Source organism: Pygocentrus nattereri, chromosome 7 (genome assembly GCF_015220715.1).
Source record: "Pygocentrus nattereri isolate fPygNat1 chromosome 7, fPygNat1.pri, whole genome shotgun sequence".
In the NCBI taxonomy this organism is placed as follows: Eukaryota; Metazoa; Chordata; class Actinopteri; order Characiformes; family Serrasalmidae; genus Pygocentrus; species Pygocentrus nattereri.
In genome coordinates this window covers 447,501-470,696 of record NC_051217.1, presented here as the reverse complement: position 1 = coordinate 470,696, position 23,196 = coordinate 447,501, and the positions used below count along the sequence as shown (strand labels likewise).

Genomic DNA, 23,196 nt, shown 5'->3' with positions numbered 1-23,196 from the left:
CTGACCACAGATTACAGTAAAACAGAGCAGCAGAGACTCCATCAGATCCAGATCTGACAGGGAGACCAATCACCAATGGCTCCACTATACAAGTAAGTTTTTAGCCTAGACTTAAAGACTGAGGCTGAGTCTGAGTCCCGAACATTAGCAGGAAGGTTATTCCAGAGCTGGGGGGCTCTGTATGAGAAGCTCCGCCCCCTGATGGAGCTTTATTAGTTCTAGGAGTTCATTCTATAGTGTGACCCCAACGGTCACAGAATTCAATGGTCACAGAATTCGGTGTATCACCTGAACTATATTCCTTAAATGTGTCGTAGGCACTTTTTCATTTCCGTGTGATTTGGAATCACCTTTCCGAAGTCCGAGTACCGTGTGCAGTACACCTTGCCCTACGGAGCCCCGCTGGTGACATCCTGTAGAAATAAAAATAATGCCTGGCCACGACTTAGTAAGGCGTGGGAACGAGATAATGAAGTTTCCACGACTTAGTAAAGCGTGGGAACGAGTTCCTAATGCGTGGCCATGACTTAGTAAGCCATGATCTCGTTCCCTCGCCTTGCTCAGTCATGGCCACGCATTAGGATCTCGTTCCCACGCATTATTTTTATTTCTACGGGCTGTCACCTGCGGGGCTCCGTGCTTCGCAGGGCACCGCGAGGGCGACTGAATTGCACCTCCGCTGTGTTTATAACCGCTTATGAACGCTGCGTAGTTCACCTCGTCTCCTTTTGCCTGACTAGCTAGTATATAAATTCATGACTGCGTACCGTAGTAAGATTTTAGCCACATCTGTATTGGACTCTGTGAAACGTGTTTAAATAGTAAACAGGGCTGCTGCTGCATTTGTCACCGCGGGACACAACCCGCCCCAGCGGTGCTGTGCAGCAGGCAGGCGGTGGGCAGCCTCCGCGGGGCCTTTCCCTGCGTTATAACCCCCCGCGGTTCTCTCGCTCGGCCTCAGTTGTCGGAGAGGCCGGCGGGGCGAGTCTCACTGCGGAGCCGAAGGAGGAATTAAAGCAGCGCTTTCAGCGGTTCGGCTGTTTAAACTCGCTAATTGGTTGTTTTTCCGCCCTGTGGACGATTTGAGCGCGAAGGTGAGAGAATGTTCCACAGAATCACGACGTGACGGCGGCCCGGTGAGCTCGCGCTGCCGCGGCGGCCGGTAGGTGCCGTTAGCCGTTAGCGTTAGCCGTTAGCCAGGTTAGGGTAAAGCGGGCGATAACTGAGTTCACGGTAATTTACAGGATCGGGCGGGTAATGATGTTTACACTACCTTAGGTTTACTTTATACGCGAGACAAGTCGATGAAGTCGGTAATGTTGACCTGCGTGTCCGGTTCGGTAACCGGCTCGCCAGCCTTCTGTTAGCGCTAGCGTGCTAAAGCTAAAGCTCGGATCTTCCTGAGAAGTGCGCGGCGAATAGACCAGCTAGCTCGCCGACTCGGGCCTGAGCCCAGAGTACCTCAGGTAAAACACACACGTTGGGCGAAATGGCGATTTAAAGGCGTTGAAGGCCGCTTTCAGTTGTGATCTGGCCGAGTAGCGTCAGCTCGTTAGTCGCTCGCTTTACTGCGGCGGCGGTTGAGTTGGAGGCCGCGTTGGTTTGTGCGGTCAGATTCATTAAAGATTGTTCTCAATGATCAGATGCCCTCGGCAACGAATGGCAACCGGACTGTGAAGTCTGCCAGCCCCGAAGTCGGATTCGCTCCTGCATCGCTGAACCAAATTGCGAGCAGCGGCCAGTTACCCGGGACCCAGTCCGAGGCTATGAAGCAGGTCTTGGGTGTCGTTGAGAAGAAAGTCCGCAACATGGAGAAGAAGAAGGTACTGATTTATTCATCCTCAGCGTTTGAAGTGCCTCAAATGACCAGCATTGGGCCTTTTTCTGTTCCTTTAACCTGCAATTCCAGGAGGATTTAGGAATTAACGCATGATTTACTAACTAAAGTGACTGAAAGTGGAGCCGCGGCGGTTTCGCATGGTTTAGTGGGTCGATGCGTCTTTTGGGTTTTTCCAGAATACTTTTCTCTTTTTATCTGTTAACTGAATGCCACTGTGCTGTCCTCTCCTGATCAGGCGAGTATGTTCGGCGAGATCAGAGTAACAGATTAATGTTTTTGGCTGTTTTAATTGACTTGGGTTAAGACGTTTGTTTACCAGTCACTAATAAATAAATCTTTAGAAGTAGTGTGCCTTAATTTCCCGTCCTATTAAGGGATTACTTGTTTATTACTGTCTGTTTCAGCTACAGTAACCTAACTAGGTCTAATTTGAGGATTATTTCGACCGTGACGCGTCACAGGGAGGCCTTAGTCTTGGAGTGTGATGGTCTTGTGCTCGCTGGCCTTGCTGGTTCTGAGTGAAGCCTGCCGTCAGCATGTCACCTTCCTTATTTATTTACTTTTTAAAAACAGTTTAAAACAGCTCAGAGTCCGTAATGTTGATGTATCAGAGAATATAGGGTAGTTTTATTGTTATTTGTTTTCCTGGGTCACAATAATGTTTATAGTTTACGTTTGCATGGTGCTAGACCAGCTGAGATGTCGCAGTAGGTCATCGACAGGTGCAGGTCCTCGTCTTCTCAGGTCTGAGAGCAGGTGGATTTATGTCATGAGTAAATGATGCACGTTGTTCCGGCTGCTGTAATTTTTGTATTTAAATTCCAGTTGATTTCGCTCTCAGTCTACCTGGCCGTTTAAGTTGTTTCCTGATATTTGGATTGACCGTGTCCTCCTGTTTTGCACCCTTGTGAGTTTTTGCGGGATGGAGTGGGTTATTCTCTTCTCCACGTTGAGGTCCCACTCACTTCACTGCTGCTAGATTGTCATTATAACCCTAGTGTTTTGAGGCTGCTCTCATGTGACTTTATCCTCTTAGGTCTGTAACACGGGGCTTGAAACAAATCTGGATGCCTGGCTATTCATTTAGTGCATCTGTGGGTTAAACAGGCCTAATATTGTCTATTTTGTCAGAGCAAGCTGGATGATTACCATGCCAGGAACATTAAAGGAGAACGTCTCAATCAGGACCAGCTGGTGAGTGGAAAATAGCCTTTCTGTTGCTTTGTCAGTTTGTTTCCATCTTTTTATTTTGTTTTTAATTCTTGTCCTTTATTGTTCATCATAGGAAGCTCTGTCCAAGTACCAGGAAGTCATCAATAACCTGGAATTTGCTCGGGAGCTGCATAAAAGTTTTCTGGCATTGAGTCAAGATGTAAGAACATTTCAAGAACATTTGTAATAACATTTCACAGGTTAATTGTGGGCATGTGCACATACACACATACATACATACATACATACATACATACATGTATGTATATCTCACTGTTGTCAGAAGAAAACCTCGTATCTCCATAATGTTGACTTTACAGGAGAAGGAAAAAAACCCACTTTACCTTTAATGTAAGTCAATTGAACCAGAATTTTTTTCCAAGTCATGTTGGGCTGTTTGTTTTGGTCCATTCATCATGAAATTCATACCCAATGTAAAGGCTAACGGGCATTTTCAAATTATGTCAAAAACTGAAATAACACTGTAGATATGAGGTTTAGTTCTGACAGCAGAGATATATAATCTAAAAAATCGGTGATCGTCACCCAGTGCTGATGTGTGGAAGAGGAGAATTGCTGTTTTGTTAAAGAACTGAGAGAATTAGAGTAATTTGCTATTAAACATCTTGGAAAAATACATTGGGAAAACTGTTCTTCAGGTTTAAATGTGCAGGCTTCTCAAACGTGTGAGCTGCGCATACTCGGAGTTTCTCACTCAGTTTGATAAATATTTCTGAATTGTTGGAAGTAATAAAAATATTCTAACATTTGAAAGCCCTGATACATCTTCATGGGTGTCTCTCTCTCTCTCTCTCTCTCTCTCTCTCTCTCTCTCTCTCTCTCTCTCTCTCTCTCTCTCTCTCTATCTATCTATCTATCTATCTATCTATCTATCTATCTATCTATTTATTTATTAGTGTGTACATGTACACACTCACGCACACTCACATTCATGTTTATATTTATAAAATAAAAAAAACAGATCCAGAAGGTGGCAAAGAAGGCTGCACGGCGGGAGCAGCTCCTGCGAGATGAGGTGGAACAGGCGCGGCTCAAGAAAGTTCTGGAAGTGCAGTTTCTCTTGGATAGGCTTGGAGATGAGGCTGTGCGACAGGAACTCCTTCGGAGTGCTGACGGGCCAGCGCTGCTCTCTGACAACAACCTTGCTGCTCTGGATGAATTCTACAAGCTGGTGGGGCCAGAACGTGACCAAAACATCAGGTTGGTGTTGTAAAATTTACATTGCATTGTCCACATTTTGTCCCTTATGTCATTAGGTTCTTTGTGCCTTACATAGTTTTTTCATGTTTTCATAAAGCATCCCCCCTCCCCCTCCTTCATTGCAGGTTGAATGACCAGTATCAAGAAGCTTCTCAGCATTTATGGGACCTCTTGGAGGGGAAAGACAAGGCAGTTGCAGGAACAACTTGTGTGTGGATATCAGTTTCCTATTTTTTAATGTTTTGTTAATGTCAGGAGACGTTCTTGAATAATTGCTCTTTACTTCAGAGCCGTTTCAGAATTGGTCTAACTCATGTAAAGGCATGCATGCTGTGGGAGGACCAGAACAGATCGGGTTAGACGTCTAAACTTTCTCACTGCGTTCTGAATAGCAGGAGTAAATGCTCACAAGGTACAGCGCCAACGTATCTTTAGTTCAGTCCTGTTGGTCCTTAATTTAGCGTTCAGAACTGAGGATATATTCAGACTTTGTGTGAAAATGTTAAGATGGGCTAAAGTCAGTCAGTGATGACTGCGCACGACTGTTTGCCCCCTGGTTATGCGTATTGGAAAAGATGAGTGTCAGTGCAGACTTGGTGGCCTGTTAAGGGTTCATCGGTGTCTGATTTCTCCCTTCAGATACAGCCCTGAAGGAGATGCTGGAGCGGGTACTGCAGAGTGGCTATTTCGATCGAATGCAGTCTCATCAGAATGGCATGTGCACTGAGGACGAGGAGAAGCCTGCACCTGTGGTGGAGCCCTCTGAGACAGAGGAGCAGCACGCAGACACGGGTCAACCATTTCATTCGCTTTGCGTTTAGGGCGGTTAATCATGTCTGTTAAAGTTTTGCTGATTTGGGGTGTTTTGGTAAACAAAGGCAATTCTTATTTCATTCTGACGGCCTATAGTATTTACTGCGGTGACATCCTGCCTGTAGAAATAAAAATAATGCGTGGCCACGCCTTATTAACGTGTGGGAACGAGATCCTAATGCGTGGCCATGACTTAGAAAGGCATGGGAACGAGATCACGACTTACTAACTCATGGCCATGCGTTAGGATCTCGTTCCCATGCTTTACTAAGTTGTGGCCACGCATTATTTTTATTTCAACAGCAGGTCACCAGCGGGGCGCCGTAATTTATAATACCCCTAAAGATTTGTCAGGGTGTGCTCCGTGTATAGGCTGTTTACACCGGTGTTACCGTGTGTTTACATTATCATGTCCATGTCTTTTACCTAAAATACGTCCCCAGCATTGCTACAAATCTGTTGTTTGTGTTGCTTTCTTAAAAATTGCTTGGATGCCGAATGTACAAAGCAGCAGCTGTTCTGCTTTTTGAATACAACATCCTCTGCATGGGTTGCTGTAGAGCGAAGGCTTGCTTTCTGACCAAATGGAAAAAGTTTACTTATTTACATTTACAGCATTTAGCAGACGCTCTTATCCAGAGCGACTTACAAGAAGTGTTATCTTTTAATCGTAACGCCGTTTAGCTGCTGGTTTCTGCTGCCGTCGTCTGTCACTACCTGCATGGAGTCCGCAGTTGGTCCTGTGACTAGGCTGTGTTTTCTAATCAATTTCCTGAGTCGGTCTGTTTCTCCTAAAGTGGTGCTGCTGGAGTGACTACAGCGCACATGTTATTTAGGTAAACCCTCAGGTATCTGTAGAACTGCACCAGCTCCCAGTCTCTTCTAGATGGTAACTAGTTTCACAGGCCACTCAATACACTAGAAATCCACCACTAGTTCCCGTTAATCTGCAGGTCTTCCCAAGACAAAGCTACCAGCTTTTCTGAGATGGGAGAGTCTTCAGAGTGCCTCTTTCTACCAGAAGAGCTAGTGTTCTACAGGAAGCCTGATGTGTAGAGGGTGCTTTTCGAAATGGAGAGCGCTGCCTACCGTGCTCCTTTGCTGCCTGCTACCATATCCAGCAGTTTTGGGGCCTCACGAACTGCGGCCTGTTAATGCTACGTGATCCAGGAGACTCTGGCAGTATTAACCTACGTTGCCCTGAGCTTGTTTCTCCAGTTGGAGAATGCTAAAGAACTTCGTTTGAGTGGGCTCTGTAAACCCTGTAGATCAGGTCATTGTCCACACATCTCTAGTAGAGGAACTGAAGTGATGTTTTAGACCACTTTCTGCTTTTCTTGGGGAGCGACAGGACCAGTACTGTGGGTGTTGATTTAATCAGTTCTCTCCTCACAGACACACAGGCTGAAAGGCAGGGCAGAGGGAGGAGGGGCTCTCGGATAGATCAGGTGTAAATGTTAATTGATTAATTTGTGTGTGATGTAACTAATATATCTTACAGTCTTAGGCACCCAAGACACATCTCAGCAAATAAACAATTTTGAAGAAGTGTTAATTTTTGAATAAATAAAATTTATAGAATATTACTAAAGATGTATAAATAGTGATTTTCTGGATGTGAGTGTGTGTGTGTGTGTGTGTGTGTGTGTGTGTGTGTTGACCCATCTCCAAGCCTCTCCTCGAGGAAGCCCAGTATTATATGTAGTTATAAAGCAGCTCCTGGTTTGACCAATCAGTGCTCAGTAAATTGAGCTCATGATGTAACTGATGATATTAACGAGTCTCTGTGGCGGCTGTGAAGGTGTCCAGGAAAAATATGGACCTGAGAAATTCTTGTTACTTTGTTTTTGTTTATTTGAATTATGAATACGACTTTATTCTAATGTATTTTGTGATAAACTCCCTGCTGAGGTACATTTTTAGGCATCTAAGCAAATTTGTTAAACACTTTCAAACAGATTTTATATACGTATATCTCCATCCATCCCCGAGTTGGAGCAGCATACGTGAGCTGTGTTTAGTTTCACTAGTTTGTAACTTCGTTTGGAACTTTTTGTTAATGGATTATATTTTTAATGTTCAGGTTTATTTGTGAAGCGCTTTTCACAACGATGTTGTCACAAAGCAGCTTTACAGAAGTTTGAAAACACAGTTGAGATTATTCTGCTGCGTCCAAACTGACTTGGGCTCACGGTTTTTCTTCTCTCTCTCTCACAGAAGGAGAAATGGCTGGATATCCTTCAGAGCCCATTATGGAAACTACAGAGGTAAGAGTTGAATCTTTGTGCAGTGCCTGTGTATGAATGTGTTATAATGCCCAGGTTTCATGTCGTGCCGTGCTTAGTGAACAGGAATTGTTTTGAGTTCTGTAAAGATGGCTGCTATATGAGATGTTTGATTATAGGGCCTAAAAGGGTCACCATGATCTCTGTAGTAATCAGATTGTCTTGTCAACACACCCATGTTTATATTGTCCCCAGCCCACAAATGACTTTATGAGATGTTCATGTTTTTGAGAACACTTGCAGATGCCTACAAATAACCTGTTTAAGGGTAATAGTAGAAACTATATTGGAAGTGGGTGGAACTCTCAGCAACCCATCAGTGCATTTTCCAGGCAGTACTAACTTTATAGTGTTTGGTCTTATGATCTTGAAGATATTACAAGATCTCACAAACTCAATACGAAACTGTTCACATGTGCAATAATAACAACTGCGCAATTACTCAGAGAGACACTAACTAATTTAAATAATTGTAACTGCTTTATACCTGATGTTTCATATTACTATCACAATCACCGCCACCTTACTATACTCATAAGTACTTAAATCTGGTGTACATGCTGTAAATTTCTCTATATTGTCTTAAATTATTAGTAAAGTGTTTATTTTTACATAAATGGCTGCAACTGTGACAACTGCAATTTCCCCCTGGGATCAATAAAGGAATCTGAATTATAATCTTTATGATCTCAAAAAAAACACTAAGAAATGTCTGTTGCAGTTTCAGACTGTTTACTGTATGTATTGTATAGTACAAACTTACGCATGCCTCCAGCTGTCAGTGCTACAGTCCATGGTTTCTCCTATGAATACTTTTCCGTGTCTCTGCGTAGTTTGTTGTATACCAAGTATTCTGCAGTGGCTCCGTCAGTCCGTTTCGCCTACGTTTTGTTTTGATGCGTTTCCTTGAGTTCAGGCTCGCTGGTTAACAGTTAGCGACTGACTAGTGACGGTCAGTTTGTTCTCTGAGTGTATGTTCACATAACGCTCAGATACTGGATGTTTTACCTATGAATAAATAAATGTATTCATTTATTTGTTTTTTATTTTTGCTTGTGTTTTTGTTTGTTGCGACCTCTATTCAGTTTGTAAATAGACAGTTCATTCCAGAGACCACATACAGCAGCTGTGAGACTGAGCAAGGAGAGGAGTGGAGAGCTGAAACAAAAGTAAGGCTTGGTTTATTTATTTGTTTGTTTGTTTTTTGTTTAACACATTTGCCGGTAACTGTCTTTGATCTCTTACTTTCCAGATGGCAAATTCCCCTGTTCAGACAGCCCCTGCTCCAGAGGCCCATCCACTGACCTCGGTGATTCCCACACCCTCCTCAGACCCCTTGGTCAGAAAGCAGGTTGTTCAGGATCTCATGGCGCAGATGCAGGGGCCCTACAACTTCATGCAGGTGAAGAGTCCACGCTGTCTGTGTTTGGGATCCATATGTTAGTCAGTGTGAACTGAAAGGTGGCAACATGTTTCTTTCTGGTGCCACAGTGCGTTTGAGGCAGTAAAGGCCGGCGCAGTGTGACTGTTTTGATCGCATTTGCAGTGAATATATTCTGAAGACTGCGCATGGCAGTGCAAGCAAGCAAGCATTGCTCACCTTTTGTTTTATTAGATAACATTTGATTTTCTCTCTATGTACTAATGGGAGTGCTGCGACAAGAGCCAGTTACTTGTCGCACTTTGCTTAATTATAATAATTATAATATAATAATTGATACTTTTTTTAATTCCACAATCGGGGGAAATTCCACCTCCCCATTTAACCCATCCGTGAAGTGGAACACCACATACACACCAGTGAGCGCACACACACTAGGGGGCAGTGACACTTGACCGGAGTGGTGGGCAGCCCCATCCACGGCGCCTGGGGAGCAGTTCGGGGTTGGGTGTCTTGCTGAAGGACACCTCAGTCATGGCTCTGGGGATTGAACCGGCGACCTTCCGGTCACAGGGCCAGTTCCCTAACCTCCAGCCCACGACTGCCCCTCAACTTTATCGTTCCGCTATGAAGCATGAGCGTCTTGGCGCTAGCTTGTTGCTGAGGGTGTGTTGAGTGTCTAATCACGGATGAGTTGAAGCATCGGAGGTAGTGTAGTTGTTCATCTAGGTACGCTAATGGTGAAGGGTGAAGTTAAATAAGGATAGATTTCAGTTTTGAGTTACCTCAACAAAGCCAAGTCCTTGGTACATTTAGGACGATGAGTCCTGTAGCATCTAATATTTTACCAACTACAGCTGGTATTAGTTCCTGCGATCACAGCTGAAGGGCAGACTCCTGTGAAATGTTCTTCCTCAGGACTCCATGCTAGAATTTGATGCACAGCCATTGGACCCAGCTATCGTATCAGCACAGCCCATGAAGTCATCTAAGACTATGGAGATGTCTCAAATGGTTTGCCCGTCAGGTTAGTACAGCTACCGCATCGCACATGACTAATGGCTTTCGTGATGATGGCTGTTGTTCCCGTTAAAAGATTGCCTTGTCTTCCCTCTACCCGTAGTTCATCCGGAGTCCCACCTTGCACAACCTCCTGCTGTTCCTGTACAGCCTGAACCGACGCAGGTAAGCGTAGACAAAATCACGTCCAGTCTGGTGGTGTGATGGAATGTCTTCTAAATATTTCCATATTATTTTCAGCAAGTCCCAGAATACATTTTTGAAACACTCTAGGAATATTTTTTCCCCCCACTGCTTCCAAACGTATCTTGGCTTCTTGATTACTTGTATTGAAAGGTGCAGAATATGATTAAGATTGATATTTGAGTAGCAAAGCATATAAACCTCTCCCTTCAGTGCCCCTTGAAAAGCTCATGGTCCTCATCAGCTCAGAGGAATTTTCTGTGGTGGAATATTTTGAAGGTCGCCTGTATCTGAACGTTTCCTACGGCACTCCGCTGTCCATGTGTCTTGGTGAGGGATGAAGTTTTCATGGGGCAGGACTAACACGTGGCTCCACAGCAGAATTAGATTTTAGGTAAAAAATAAAATAACTCACATTTGCAGTAAAATAGGTTTTCTAACAGTTTTAACAAATATATGGTTTTAAATGCTGGAGTTCTAACTTCTAATTCACCACCCTGAAGATCAGTTTGCAGACTGCTGGTCACCGTAACACGGACAGCAATCTCTCCTGGTTGGCCGCTAACGAAAAGGCAGAGAGACATTTAAAGTGAACATCAGTAATTTGGAGACCAATGGGCTGACCTGCATGTATAAGCACTCCAGCCGCTTCACCGATTTATGTTTAATCTGCAACGAGAAACAAATACTAAACGAGTCAAAGACTGAAGTCCCAAAGCGGAAGTCTGCTTCTCATTTCACTTTTCCTGTTCCACCTTAAATGGTGCAGCAGTTACATTCTGGTGCCTCAGGCATCACAGGACAATTTGAGCAAGATGGCAAATGAGAAGCTGACTTCAGCTTCGTAAAGTTGACCGTTGAGACCTTTCACAAGAAATTACTCCACATTTGCAGAAAAGTACCTGTCAGACATGAGAAAAGCAGCTAAAGCTTACAGCAGAGCAAAAGAAGTTTTTTTATATATTTTTTTTTTTTTCCTTTGCATATACTTGTACATTAGCACATAGACATTTACAGCCAAGATGGACATAAAATATAGTTCCCAAGGTGGACTGATTTTTGTTGAAAGGACAAAATAGGTCCTCTTAAGGTGGTTTGCCAAGCCCTGGGCTATGAAGGGGGGAAAGAGAGAGAAGCTCTGATTGCAACACAAACTCATTCTTTGTTCAGGATGCAATTACTCCACTTTATCTGTACATAGAAATGAGCTGTTTGCTGTTATAAATGTCTAAAATGTATGTAAAACCTTGAATTTGGCCTGGGGTCTGGTTTGCTTCAGGTCCCCATCGTCTCCCCCTCACCGGACGCCTACTCCTCGCCACCCCCTATGTACCCCCCACATGCAACTGACCCTCAGCCACAGACGGATTCTGTTGATCCTATTCAGGTAAGCAGTTAACCATCTCGTCATGCTTGCTAGTTGGTGGTTTCATATTGTCTGCTGAGAAGACGTGCGAGTGAGTATGTATCTGCTCTGTTGCTTAGGCCTCCGTCTCATTGACCGAGCAGCCTCCTCCTTCCTCGGCTCTCTCTGCCAACTCTCAGGCGCAAGTGTTCCAGCCCAACTCCAGACACAACAGTGGCATCAATGTCAATGCGGCACCATTCCAGTCTATGCAAACGGTAACGTCCTACACGGAGAACTGTCCGATTTTGGCAGATCCTAAACGGATCAACAAAACACTGGAGTGTTTTTATTTATTTATTTAGCACAGTAACAGTAAACGTTCAGTACACCTTCAGATAAGTTTGATTTGAGTTTTCTTGAACCGATCAGGTGTGTTTCTCTCAACTTTGGCTGACACCTGGGGTTGTCATGATGCCATAGTGTAGATTTTTGATGGAGACCGTGTGATATGAGGCGTAGTTCCAAACAATGGAGGGGAAAAAAATATGAAAATGAAATTTTTAACTGAATGCTAAATGTTTATTGCATTGGACACAGAATATTTGCATTTTTACAGATACTTTTTTTTTTTTTTCTTCTTCTTTTTAAACTTTAAAAGATTGTTCAGGCGTGCCCCGTTTGTAGAACTTTTTGGTTTTCAAAGAACAGAAGCTAAAGTGGTTGCACAGAGAGAAAAGTATTTGTAATGAATGTATTTTAGTACTTTAGTAACAATGTTCACCTTGAAATAAAAAAAACGCAATCATCACTGACCACACGATCACACTGGCAAAGGAAATGATGTAGGACTTCCATTTATCATAGAAAAAATATGAATTTTGAAATGAATGAAGGACCATTGTGTCCTTTTGGCCACACACTACACTTTATCTTCTCCAGTCAGAAGCTCTTGAGAATCCTTTTTGGAATGTAGGGGAAATACAGAAATAACCTATCACTTCGTTAATAAAGTTAATGTTTGGACGTGGATTGGGGAAACGTTTGCCACGTTGCTTTATTAAAGTATTGAACTTGCAGTAAACTTTGCAGCCGTGCTTGCACCCAAAATTGGTGGGTAAAATAATTTGATATGATTGGTAGTGCATATTACACACTGGTCTGAAAGTGAGTCAGTTTTTACCTTCATGTACATCCTTCTTTCAAAAAAGGTGAAAATCTTTTTGTAATGGCTTTTTATGTTAACTGATTTTTGTTCAAAGGTCTTCAATCTTAATGCACCAGTCCCACCAGCTAATGAGGACTCTCCTAAGCGGACCAGTCAGTACCAGAGCAGCTACAGCCAGGGTTTTAACAACCAGACGCAGCACCCTGTGGAACAGACAGACATGCAGTCAGAACAGCTCCAGTCTGGTGAGCACTTCATCAAGAGACCTGGCCATTGCTGCACATTTTGTGTAGGAGGTCTGAATTTTGGTGTTCGCTTTTAATATACGGCTAATGGCTCTGAAACGTAGCTGAAGAGCAGTCGTTTGGGAGCAGGGGTGAAGGGGTGCGAGGCAAACGTGAATCTGGAATCAGTCATTGTGTAGATGTTCTGAACTTTCATGATCTTCTGGAGGCCCTTCCCTGTCCCTCACATTTGCAGTCTCGTGGCAGCTGCTCTAATCTTGTTGAATGTCTTGAAGGTGAAACGTGTTTTTCAGTAATGTGAAATAAAATGTATACAGGGAGGGGATGCCTGTCCATCTTTTGCAAGTTTACATATCAGTGCCACGAGCACGTGAGACATTTGGATGGAGATATGTACACTGCAGAGACACGAACACGTATGAGATCAATACCACTGATTGACCACTTGTTTTCATCTTCTGCAGTGGTTGGCACTTTCCAGGACCAGTCACTTCCCACTTCCACAGGCCATCAGCCCATGTCACAACAGCCCGTGGGTCAAGGCACCACATTCAGCCGGCAGACGCAGTCCTTTTACAACAGTCGGGGTATGTCTCGTGGTGGGCCTCGGAGCTCCAGGGGTATGATCAATGGCTATAGAGGACCAGCCAACGGTTTCAGAGGTGCCAAGTTTCAATGTGCATTATTTTGATTTTATATTATTATGGATGTTTAACGGACAGCAATGCAAGCTGAATGCAGCACAACTGTGTAACCTCGTTGATTTTGGTGAGTTTATAAATCACAGCTCATTTATAGTAAACATGGGGGCATATAGTAAATATAGGGGGATGGAATCCCAATGAAATCTAAGTTTGAGTTTTTCAGATCCCTGTTAAGTTTGCTGCCCTATGAATAAAGAGTACTTGGAATTGACTGTGTTGATCATAAACCAGACAATGGAAGAAAATGTTCAAATAAATAACCATCTTCTTGCAGGAAGCTACGATGGTTACCGTGCGCCGTTCCCTGGCACTCCAAACTCTGGCTATGGACAGGCCCAGTTTGGCACCGCTCGAGACTACTCCAACAGCAGCTTCCAGAGGGTAGGGCTGTGTTTTATAAATCGGGAGGGAGTTGATGAGATTTGTAAAATGGATCGTCCTCGGTCCTGGCAGAGTAAGAGAATCATGATGCGTTGTCGTTTATTCTTTGCAGGAGGGCTACCACCAGAATTACAAACGTTCCACTGGACAGGGGCCTCGAGGGGTCTCGCGAGGAAATGCCCAAACCATGAGGTCCTAAAAGACTTTTTGACTCGCTTGACATCTTGGGCTACATCAAATGCTTAGTCAGATATGGAAAATCCATATGTTCCATCTCCCGTTGTATTCTCGTCAGTGGTATTTTTCCTTCTGGCACTTGATGAAAGTAAACATTGGCACATCTCTAAAGTAAAGAGAACTTTCTGGGCACAGAGTAAGCAAATTAAGATTTCACTGTCAGTGACCTTTAATGTGGTGCAGGACCGCGCTTAATCTGTATCTGCAGGACCGCAGGTCAGGTCTAGTCCTGCACTGTTACTATGTTTATAGTAATATTGCGTTGGAAAGGTCTGCGTAGTCAAGGACTATGCGTAGTCTAGAAAATGGCCCAATGTTTTATTGATAAAGAACTGAAGTCACTGTCAAGGTTTTAAGCTAGCCTGTAAACTTGAAATATTTCATTAATTTATTATTTTGTATTAAAAAAGGCAAAATTCCTGCCGCCACTGGTGTGATGCATTTTTTTTTTTTTTTTTTTTCCACTCCCCTCTCCAATTTGCCTGGTCCCAAGAAGCATTTTTCATTTGGGAAAAGAAGGAAAGGCCCCAACTACTCAATTTGTTTATTGATGTTGCTTTGAGAATTTCAATAAAGATGTGTTGCGTAACTGTGCTTGGTATTTATTTATTTATTTTTATTTATTTATTTATTTTTAATTTCAGTGTGTTTTTAAAAAATAATTGAACCATTTTACTTTATTCCTCCTAGTTTGAATTATGAAAGTGTTTGTTTGTTACATAATTGAGGTTTGCCACCTAAGCAAGTTGAGCGCAGGTCTGCAGACTGCCCAGTTGTGTGACGGGGCACTTGTGCAATGACGTTTCAGTGCTGTACAAAAAAACCAGGAGTCACCCTTTTAAAAAGTAGAAGACGGTCAGTGCACAGACCAACTAAACTTGCCCAGTGTTCAGTGTGTCTGCCCGTTATTGACGACGAGCTTCAGATCTTTTTAGGTTTACTTTTCAGTTTTCTGAAAGCGAGGTTGCCACGTCTTGCACGGTTGTTAGGAGGCCCGTTCTCTATCTTTTAAATCATTTTTTTGAAATCCAATTTTTGGAAGATTTAATTACGGCAGAGCCGCCGTGAATGAAGGGATGACCGTAATTACGGCAGAGCCGCCCGTGAATGAAGGGATGACCGTAATTACGGCAGAGCCGCCCGTGAATGAAGGGATGACCGTAATTACGGCAGAGCCGCCCGTGAATGAAGGGATGACCGTAATTACGGCAGAGCCGCCCGTGAATGAAGGGATGACCGTAATTACGGCAGAGCCGCCCGTGAATGAAGGGATGACCGTAATTACGGCAGAGCCGCCCGTGAATGAAGGGATGACCGTAATTACGGCAGAGCCGCCCGTGAATGAAGGGATGACCGTAATTACGGCAGAGCCGCCCGAGAATGAAGGGATGACCGTAATTACGGCAGAGCCGCCCGGGAATGAAGGGATGACCGTAATTACGGCAGAGCCGCCCGAGAATGAAGGGATGACCGTAATTACGGCAGAGCCGCCCGAGAATGAAGGGATGACCGTAATTACGGCAGAGCCGCCCGAGAATGAAGGGATGACCGTAATTACGGCAGAGCCGCCCGAGAATGAAGGGATGACCGTAATTACGGCAGAGCCGCCCGAGAATGAAGGGATGACCGTAATTACGGCAGAGCCGCCGTGAATGAAGGGATGACCGTAATTACGGAAGAGCCGCCGTGAATGAAGGGATGACCGTAATTACGGCAGAGCCGCCGTGAATGAAGGGATGACCGTTATTACGGCAGAGCCGCCCGTGAATGAAGGGATGACCGTAATTACGGCAGAGCCGCCCGGGAATGAAGGGATGACCGTAATTACGGCAGAGCCGCCCGGGAATGAAGGGATGACCGTAATTACGGCAGAGCCGCCCGTGAACGAAGGGATGACCGTAATTACGGCAGAGCTGCCCGTGAACGAAGGGATGACCGTAATTACGGCAGAGCTGCCCGTGAACGAAGGGATGACCGTAATTACGGCAGAGCCGCCGTGAACGAAGGGATGACCGTAATTACGGCAGAGCTGCCCGTGAACGAAGGGATGACCGTAATTACGGCAGAGCCGCCCGGGAATGAAGGGATGACCGTAATTACGGCAGAGCTGCCCGTGAACGAAGGGATGACCGTAATTACGGCAGAGCCGCCGTGAACGAAGGGATGACCGTAATTACGGCAGAGCTGCCCGTGAACGAAGGGATGACCGTAATTACGGCAGAGCTGCCGTGAACGAAGGGATGACCGTAATTACGGCAGAGCTGCCCGTGAACGAAGGGATGACCGTAATTACGGCAGAGCTGCCGTGAACGAAGGGATGACCGTAATTACGGCAGAGCTGCCCGTGAACGAAGGGATGACCGTAATTACGGCAGAGCTGCCCGTGAACGAAGGGATGACCGTAATTACGGCAGAGCCGCCGTGAACGAAGGGATGACCGTAATTACGGCAGAGCTGCCCGTGAACGAAGGGATGACCGTAATTACGGCAGAGCTGCCGTGAACGAATGGATGACCGTAATTACGGCAGAGCCGCCGTGAACGAAGGGATGACCGTAATTACGGCAGAGCTGCCCGTGAACGAAGGGATGACCGTAATTACGGCAGAGCTGCCCGAGAATGAAGGGATGACCGTAATTACGGCAGAGCTGCCCGTGAATGAAGGGATGACCGTAATTACGGAAGAGCCGCCGTGAATGAAGGGATGACCGTAATTACGGCAGAGCCGCCGTGAATGAAGGGATGACCGTAATTACGGCAGAGCCGCCGTGAATGAAGGGATGACCGTAATTACGGTCAACTTTGCAACTTATGCAACTTTGTCATTATATAATACAGGGTAGTACAGTATAAACACTGTGGGGCGACTTTTCCAGTGCAGTAATAAAAGATGCATAGTAAACAGTAAAAGACTAAAGACAGTAAAGGACAGACAGAGTGTGTGTGGTCAGTAGGTACAGGTGTGGAACGTAGACGAGATGTGTGTAGGCAGGTGTTACAGGTGCACTGGACGTATAGACAGTTAGTGCACAGTCAGATATTCAGTGTATCAGGTATATAGACAGACATGTGCTGGTGAACTGCAGTCCAGTAAATGCAGAAGCACTAGTGGTGTAAACAGTGATCAGTATATGAAGTGTACAGTGCAGGTAGAGAGTAGCAGCATCTTCTTCTTCTTTCAGCTGCTCCCTTTAGGGGTCGCCACAGCGGATCATCTGCCTCCATCTTGCCCTATCCACTGCCTCCTACTTTCACACCAACCATCTCCATGTCCACCTTCACTACATCCATAAACCTTCTCTGAGCTCTACCTCTTCTCCTTCTGCCCAGCAGCTCCATCTCCAACATTCTTTGCCCAATATATCCACTATTCCTCCTCAAAACATGTCCAAACCATCTCAACCTGGCCTCTCTGGCTTTATCTCCAAACTGCTCCACCTTCACCGTCCCTCTGATCTGCTCATTTCTAATCTTGTCCATCCTGGTCACTCCCAACGAAAATCTCAGCATCTTCATCTCCGCCACCTCCAGCTCAGCCTCCTGTCTTTTAGACAGAGCCACAGTCTCCAAACCGTCCATCATAGCAGGACGCACTACTGTCTTGTAGACCTTCCCTTTCACTCTTGCTGCTATCCTTCTGTCACACATCAGCCCTGACACCCGTCTCCACCCACTCCATCCTGCCTGCACCCTCTTCTTCACCTTTTCTACACTGTCCATTGCTCCGGATGGTTGACCCAACATATTTGAAGTCATCCACCTTTACGACCTCTTCACCTTTCCACCTGCCTCCCTCTCATTCACACACATGTATTCCGTCTTGTCTCTACTGACCTTCATTCCTCTCCTCTCCAGTGCAAACCTCCACCTCTCCAGATTCTCCTCCACCTGCTCTCTGCATACATGTCCTGCACCACCCTAACATACTTTTCAGCTACACCTGACTTCCTCATACAGTACCACAGTTCCTCTCTTGGCACCCCATCATCTGCCTTCTCTAGATCCACAAAGACACAATGCAGCTCCTTCTGACCTTCTCTGTACTTCTCTACCAACACTCTCAACGCAAAAACTGCATCTGTGGTGCTCTTTCTGGGCATGAAACCAAACTGCTGGTCACTGATCTGGACCTCTCGCCTTTGCCTTGCTTCCACAACTCTTTCCCACAGCTTCATGGTGTGGCTCATCAACTTTATACCTCTGTAGTTACTGCAGCTCTGCACATCACGCTTGTTCTTAATACAGAGTAGCAGCATAAAGCGATAAATTGCAGGCAGTTTGATGGGGGTCCCCCCTAACCCCGCCCCCTACCCCCTAACCCCGCCTCCCCTTTAAAGTGAGGGATAGTAAACCAAACATATTTTAGGACATCAGAAGATTTTTAAACCCTTTAATTTCGCTCGCGGTCTGCATGGGGTCAGGTTGTGGTCACGGTGTTGTAGATGACCGTAAACCGCAGAGGCCGAAGCAGCGACAGCTATGGCGTCGGGTCCTTTCGGGTCCGCGTTGAGTCGCGGAAGCGCTGACGGCGCTGTGGAACCACGTGAGCGTCGCGGTGCTGCAGCAGAGCGCGTGCTGGCTGCGGGAGTCCGCCCGGTTGTCGGTGTTAGGTGGGATTATTCCCGGTTGTCGGTGTTACGTGGGATTATTCCCGGTTGTCGGTGTTACGTGGGATTATCTGTCCGCGCGCTCGTTGACGCCGCCGGTTCTCCGGTCCGAGCAGAACTGACCGCTGCTTTTCCCGTGCGCAGGTTCTGAAAGGCATGGCGACGGTTCGGAAGAAGGTCGATAACCGTATTCGGGTCCAGATCGAAAATGGAGTCGCACTGCAGCATCGCACGATGTTCGTCATCGTGGGCGACCGCGGCAGAGACCAGGTAACCGCTCACTTCAAAGTCTGGGTCAGAACAGAGGCGGGCAGTGACCAGCACATGTAGCCAGAGGTGGACGAAGAACTCAAACCCTGTACCTGAGCTAAAGTAGAGACACCCAAAATATTCCTCCAGTAAAAGTAGAAGTTCCTCCCTTTAGACCTCCACTTGAGTAAAAGTACTAAAGTATTTCCCTTCAAATGTACTTAAGTATAAAGTAAAAGTACTAAAAGAGTAATTCTGGCTCTGATGTCCTGTTATCATTTTTATAACCAGACTGGCTTCATGAACTCATTTCAGGTGAAAGTCCTCCAGCGTCTCTCTTGGTAAACCAGTCTTTTAATAGAACGTCATTAATTAGTGACGCTGACGTCTATTAAAATGATCAGAAGCACAAAACACTGAAGGTAAACAGTTTCCATCAGGGAGAACCGAGTGGCTCTGAAATCACTTTTTACACACAAGCAAAGTTTCAGTTTCAGATTTATTTACAACTTAGTTCCAAGTTTAAGTTGAATAAAAACTGGCTTTAAACTCAGGATCACAGATGAGCTCCTTTACTATGTTGATCTGTAGGCGTCTGTTCATAAACATAAACCAGCCCAAACTCATTTACTATAAAATGAAATGGTGTTTGTAGAAATTCAGAAAAAAGCCGCGTCAGTCTCGACTGCATATGTGGACATATTTCTATATTGAGCTCTATTTACACAAAGTTAGGTTAGTTCATCATTTATGTTGAACAGACTCTCCCAAAGTTTTACGCTGCTGCGCTGACGTTGAACCGCGTGCTGCACTGGGTCGGTATGACCAACAGGTCAAAACCAGCTCTAAACAAAGTGACCGCTGGGCCCTGATTGGTGCTCTGGCTTTGCGCTTCTTTCGTTTTGACATGTTACGTTTTTATACACACAGAAACCAAAAGGAACGACTGATTTCTCAAAATGTAGGAGGAAAAAGTCGGATATTAGACTCTGAAATGTAGTGGAGTGAAAGGAAAAAGACGCCCAGTTATGGAGAAACTTCAGTACAGATACACCAAAAATACTAAAGTACAGAAACTAATTACATTTACTCAGTTACTCAGTTACTCAGATACTCAGTTACTCAGTTACTCAGTTACTGTCCAGCACTGGTCATCAGTATCATTTGCGTAAACATAGCTGTGTAGTTTCTCTGTGGACTTGCTGTGGCTGTAAGTTCAGTGATGTAGGAGAAGTGAAGATTATCAGAGCTGCTAAACTGTGTTAGAAATTCGATGAGAAGAGTCAGGAGACTGGAGCTTCGGCCTAGACTGGAGCTTCGGCGTAGACTGGAGCTTCGGCGTAGACTGGAGCTTCGGCGTAGACTGGAGCTTATTTCCACCTACAGAGCGCAGTCGATCAGTCTAACAAGAATATTTTGGAAGAGCCTTATAGACATTGAAAAACTAAGGAAGGGGGAGTTTGAGGAGGGGTTGTAGAAGGAGAGATGTAGGGGGTAGAGATAAGGGGGGTGATTATCACCTTAAGGTCGTGAGACAAAGGGTCATTTCAATACAGAAAGAGGTAGTGGGCAGTGAGAGTGAGAGTTCTCACCGCTTAGGCAAGCGAAAGACCATTTGCTAGCACTGGTTAAGATTATAAGACTAAGAGTTTATGAAGAGAGAATTACATTAGAAAGGAAAATAACACAGTGACCACATTTACTCTCACCAGACAGGGGTAAGCAGCTTAGTATTAATATGAGAAATACAGTGCAGCTGCCCCACCGCAGCGGCGTCAGTTACGCCTCTGGGTTTGAGTGAAAACAGGACCGTTTGCTGAATTCTCAGTAGATAAATCCACTTTTACTCTCACACTCCGTGTCATACGGCCGTTTGAAGTGTAAGAGCCTTGGGGCGGTGGTGAAATCCTCACACCTCTCACTTTTGCGCGAGAATAACGACGCCTGGCGCACGTCCGATTCCCTGCTCCTCGGTTCTGGATGCTCTGAGAAGTTCCACTGCAGTTCTGTAGGGAACTCGGCTCTTTGAGGAGATTTTGACCAGATGCTTTACTCTTTTAGATGCACTTCAGCCAGTAGTTGTGAAAGTCAAAGTATTTTGAGGACGGCTTTAGGTTTCTGTGCCCACTTGGTGTAAACACTGTCTGTGGTAAATGTGCCGTAGGTTGTCATTCTGCACCACATGCTCTCCAAAGCCACTGTGCGAGCGCGACCATCGGTCCTCTGGTGCTATAAGAAGGAGCTTGGCTTTAGCAGGTATGATCACAGGTTTGACGACGTACATATAGTTTCAATTCCCACGTAAGAAACGCTCTTTTGACTCTCAGCTTGTCTTAACGGATTCATTTTGCAGTAATCGCAAGAAGAGGATGCGGCAGCTGCAGAAGAAGATCAATACAGGCACTCTAAACCTTAAACAAGACGATCCCTTTGAACTTTTCATTGCTGCCACCAACATCCGCTACTGTTACTACAGCGAAACACACAAAATCTTAGGAAACACGCATGGCATGTGCGTTCTGCAGGTTGGTCATGATGCAGACTTCTCTACATGAAATCCATTTTTTAAATTAAAGTTAAAGTATATTTACTTTCTGTTCTTCCTTTAAGGATTTTGAGGCCCTGACTCCCAACCTCCTGGCTCGGACTATTGAGACGGTGGAAGGTGGAGGCCTTGTGGTGATTTTGCTGAGGACAATGAACTCGTTGAAGCAGCTGTATACAATGACAATGGTGAGTGGCCGGTCGAGTGTCGTGAGTATTTTTGAAAGCTTGTAATTTCAAGTGTGATCGTGATTGTCGATGATCTCTGTCAGGATGTCCATTCACGCTACCGGACCGAGGCTCATCAGGATGTTGTTGGAAGGTTCAATGAAAGGTCAGTGGTGTGCTGTGTCTCAGATAATCTTCATAAAGTAAAACATCAGCTCAGTTGTGCCGTTTTGCCTCCACAGGTTTATCTTGTCCCTCTCCTCCTGTAAAACCTGTGTTGTCATTGATGATCAGCTCAATGTTCTGCCAACCTCCAAGCACATTGCAAACATCAAACCCGTCCCACTTAAAACACAGGTATGTGTTTCCAACAGTGTGTCTTGTCCGTTTTCTTGGACAGCTGTTCATGATCTTTGGCTCTACCTACAGGAGGAGGATGGTCTGTCACCACGAGAACAGGAGCTGAAGGACTTGAAAGAATCCCTGCAAGACACACAACCAGTCGGTGTTCTAGTGGACTGCTGCAGAACCATGGACCAGGTATGCCCAAAGAACTAGGTGTTGTCTGAGAAGAGCGTATTTTGGATGTTTGGGTGTCTAAAATAACGAAATGGAAAAGCGAGTGTTAAAGTAACACAGCAGCTCTTTAGGTCGGATTAGTTAGACTAGGTTGGAAGCCGAGTGGCTGAGTTGTTGATTAAAAAGAAGTGATGAAGCTGTGAAGGAGTGAAGCGCAGAGGTTCCTCAACACTTGTACCTCATTTCACTTTCCTGCTCTGTTGTGCTGAACAGTGTTTAACCTCATCCTAGTGAAAACGGTCGTTTATTTCAGTAACTTAGGCCTGAACCAGACCTGAATAATTAGTGGGATATTTTTCTAGCCGAATGCCATTTGTTGGTTCTTTGCATTCCAGCTGAACTTAAATAAACAAGTAAAAAAGGAAGAGCGGCGAGTAAAGCAGGCGTTACTGTGGGTAGCAGAAAGAACTGACAGCCAACTTCTTAAGGCAACTAACTCTCTCTCTCTCTCTCTCTCTCTCTCCCTCTCTCTCTCTCTCTCTGTCTCTCGCACGCTCTCTCTCTCTCTCGCGCTCTCTCTCTCTCGTGCTCTCTCGCGCGCTCTCTCGTTCTCTCTCTCTCTCACGCTCTCTCTCTCTCGCGCTCTGTCGCTCTCGCGCTCTGTCTCTTATTTCTCTCTTTTTCTTGCTCTCTCTCTCGCTCTCTCTGTCTATCTCGCGCTCTCGCTCTCTCTCTCGCTCGCTCTCTCTTTTTCTTGCTCTCTCTCTCACTGTCTCTCTCTCGCTCGCTGTCTCTCGCTCGCTGTCTCGCTCTCTCTCTCTCATTCTTTTTCTTTCTCTCTCTCTCTCTCTCTCTCTCTCTCTCTCTCTCTCTCTCTCTCTCTCTCTCTCTCTCTCTCTCTCTCTCTGTATTGGTGCTAATACTGGCATTTAATTGCACAATCTGTGTTGGCAGTGTGGATACTTAACCTGTTGGTAGCGCCTGGGAAAATGGGTGAAAACATTACAGTAAAAAGTTAATAACAATAATGATTGTGATAAATGTTAAATCATTGTTTTAAAAATCAGATTAAAGG

The 23,196-nt window shown here is 45.2% G+C and overlaps 2 protein-coding genes across 3 annotated transcripts in view; both read left to right on the top strand.

Annotated features, from left to right (window-relative positions):
* Positions 1 to 935: 935 nt before the first annotated feature.
* caprin1b (cell cycle associated protein 1b) lies at positions 936 to 14,624 on the top strand. Its single transcript, XM_017717153.2, has 18 exons — positions 936 to 1,094; positions 1,644 to 1,823; positions 2,972 to 3,034; positions 3,126 to 3,212; positions 4,035 to 4,273; positions 4,399 to 4,481; positions 4,913 to 5,065; positions 7,304 to 7,353; positions 8,457 to 8,540; positions 8,624 to 8,773; positions 9,671 to 9,779; positions 9,876 to 9,937; positions 11,235 to 11,342; positions 11,441 to 11,578; positions 12,563 to 12,713; positions 13,178 to 13,375; positions 13,692 to 13,798; positions 13,911 to 14,624. Exons 2-18 carry the CDS (start codon positions 1,644 to 1,646, stop codon positions 13,995 to 13,997), a joined length of 2,049 nt encoding a protein of 682 aa, XP_017572642.2. The 5' UTR covers positions 936 to 1,094; the 3' UTR covers positions 13,998 to 14,624.
* Positions 14,625 to 18,540: 3,916 nt separating this feature from the next.
* nat10 (N-acetyltransferase 10) overlaps positions 18,541 to 23,196 on the top strand; it is an 18,078-nt gene continuing 13,422 nt past the window's right edge. The window contains exons 1-8 of one of the 2 annotated variants that reach the window (XM_017717155.2): positions 18,541 to 18,644; positions 18,786 to 18,911; positions 21,055 to 21,146; positions 21,244 to 21,415; positions 21,501 to 21,623; positions 21,707 to 21,768; positions 21,845 to 21,959; positions 22,032 to 22,142. In XM_017717155.2, coding sequence (XP_017572644.1) covers positions 18,798 to 18,911; positions 21,055 to 21,146; positions 21,244 to 21,415; positions 21,501 to 21,623; positions 21,707 to 21,768; positions 21,845 to 21,959; positions 22,032 to 22,142 — 789 coding nt within the window. In that variant the 5' untranslated portion in view covers positions 18,541 to 18,644; positions 18,786 to 18,797. Of the gene's footprint in view, positions 18,912 to 21,054; positions 21,147 to 21,243; positions 21,416 to 21,500; positions 21,624 to 21,706; positions 21,769 to 21,844; positions 21,960 to 22,031; positions 22,143 to 23,196 lie in introns of both variants that reach the window. The other variant, XM_017717154.2, reaches the window with a different exon arrangement.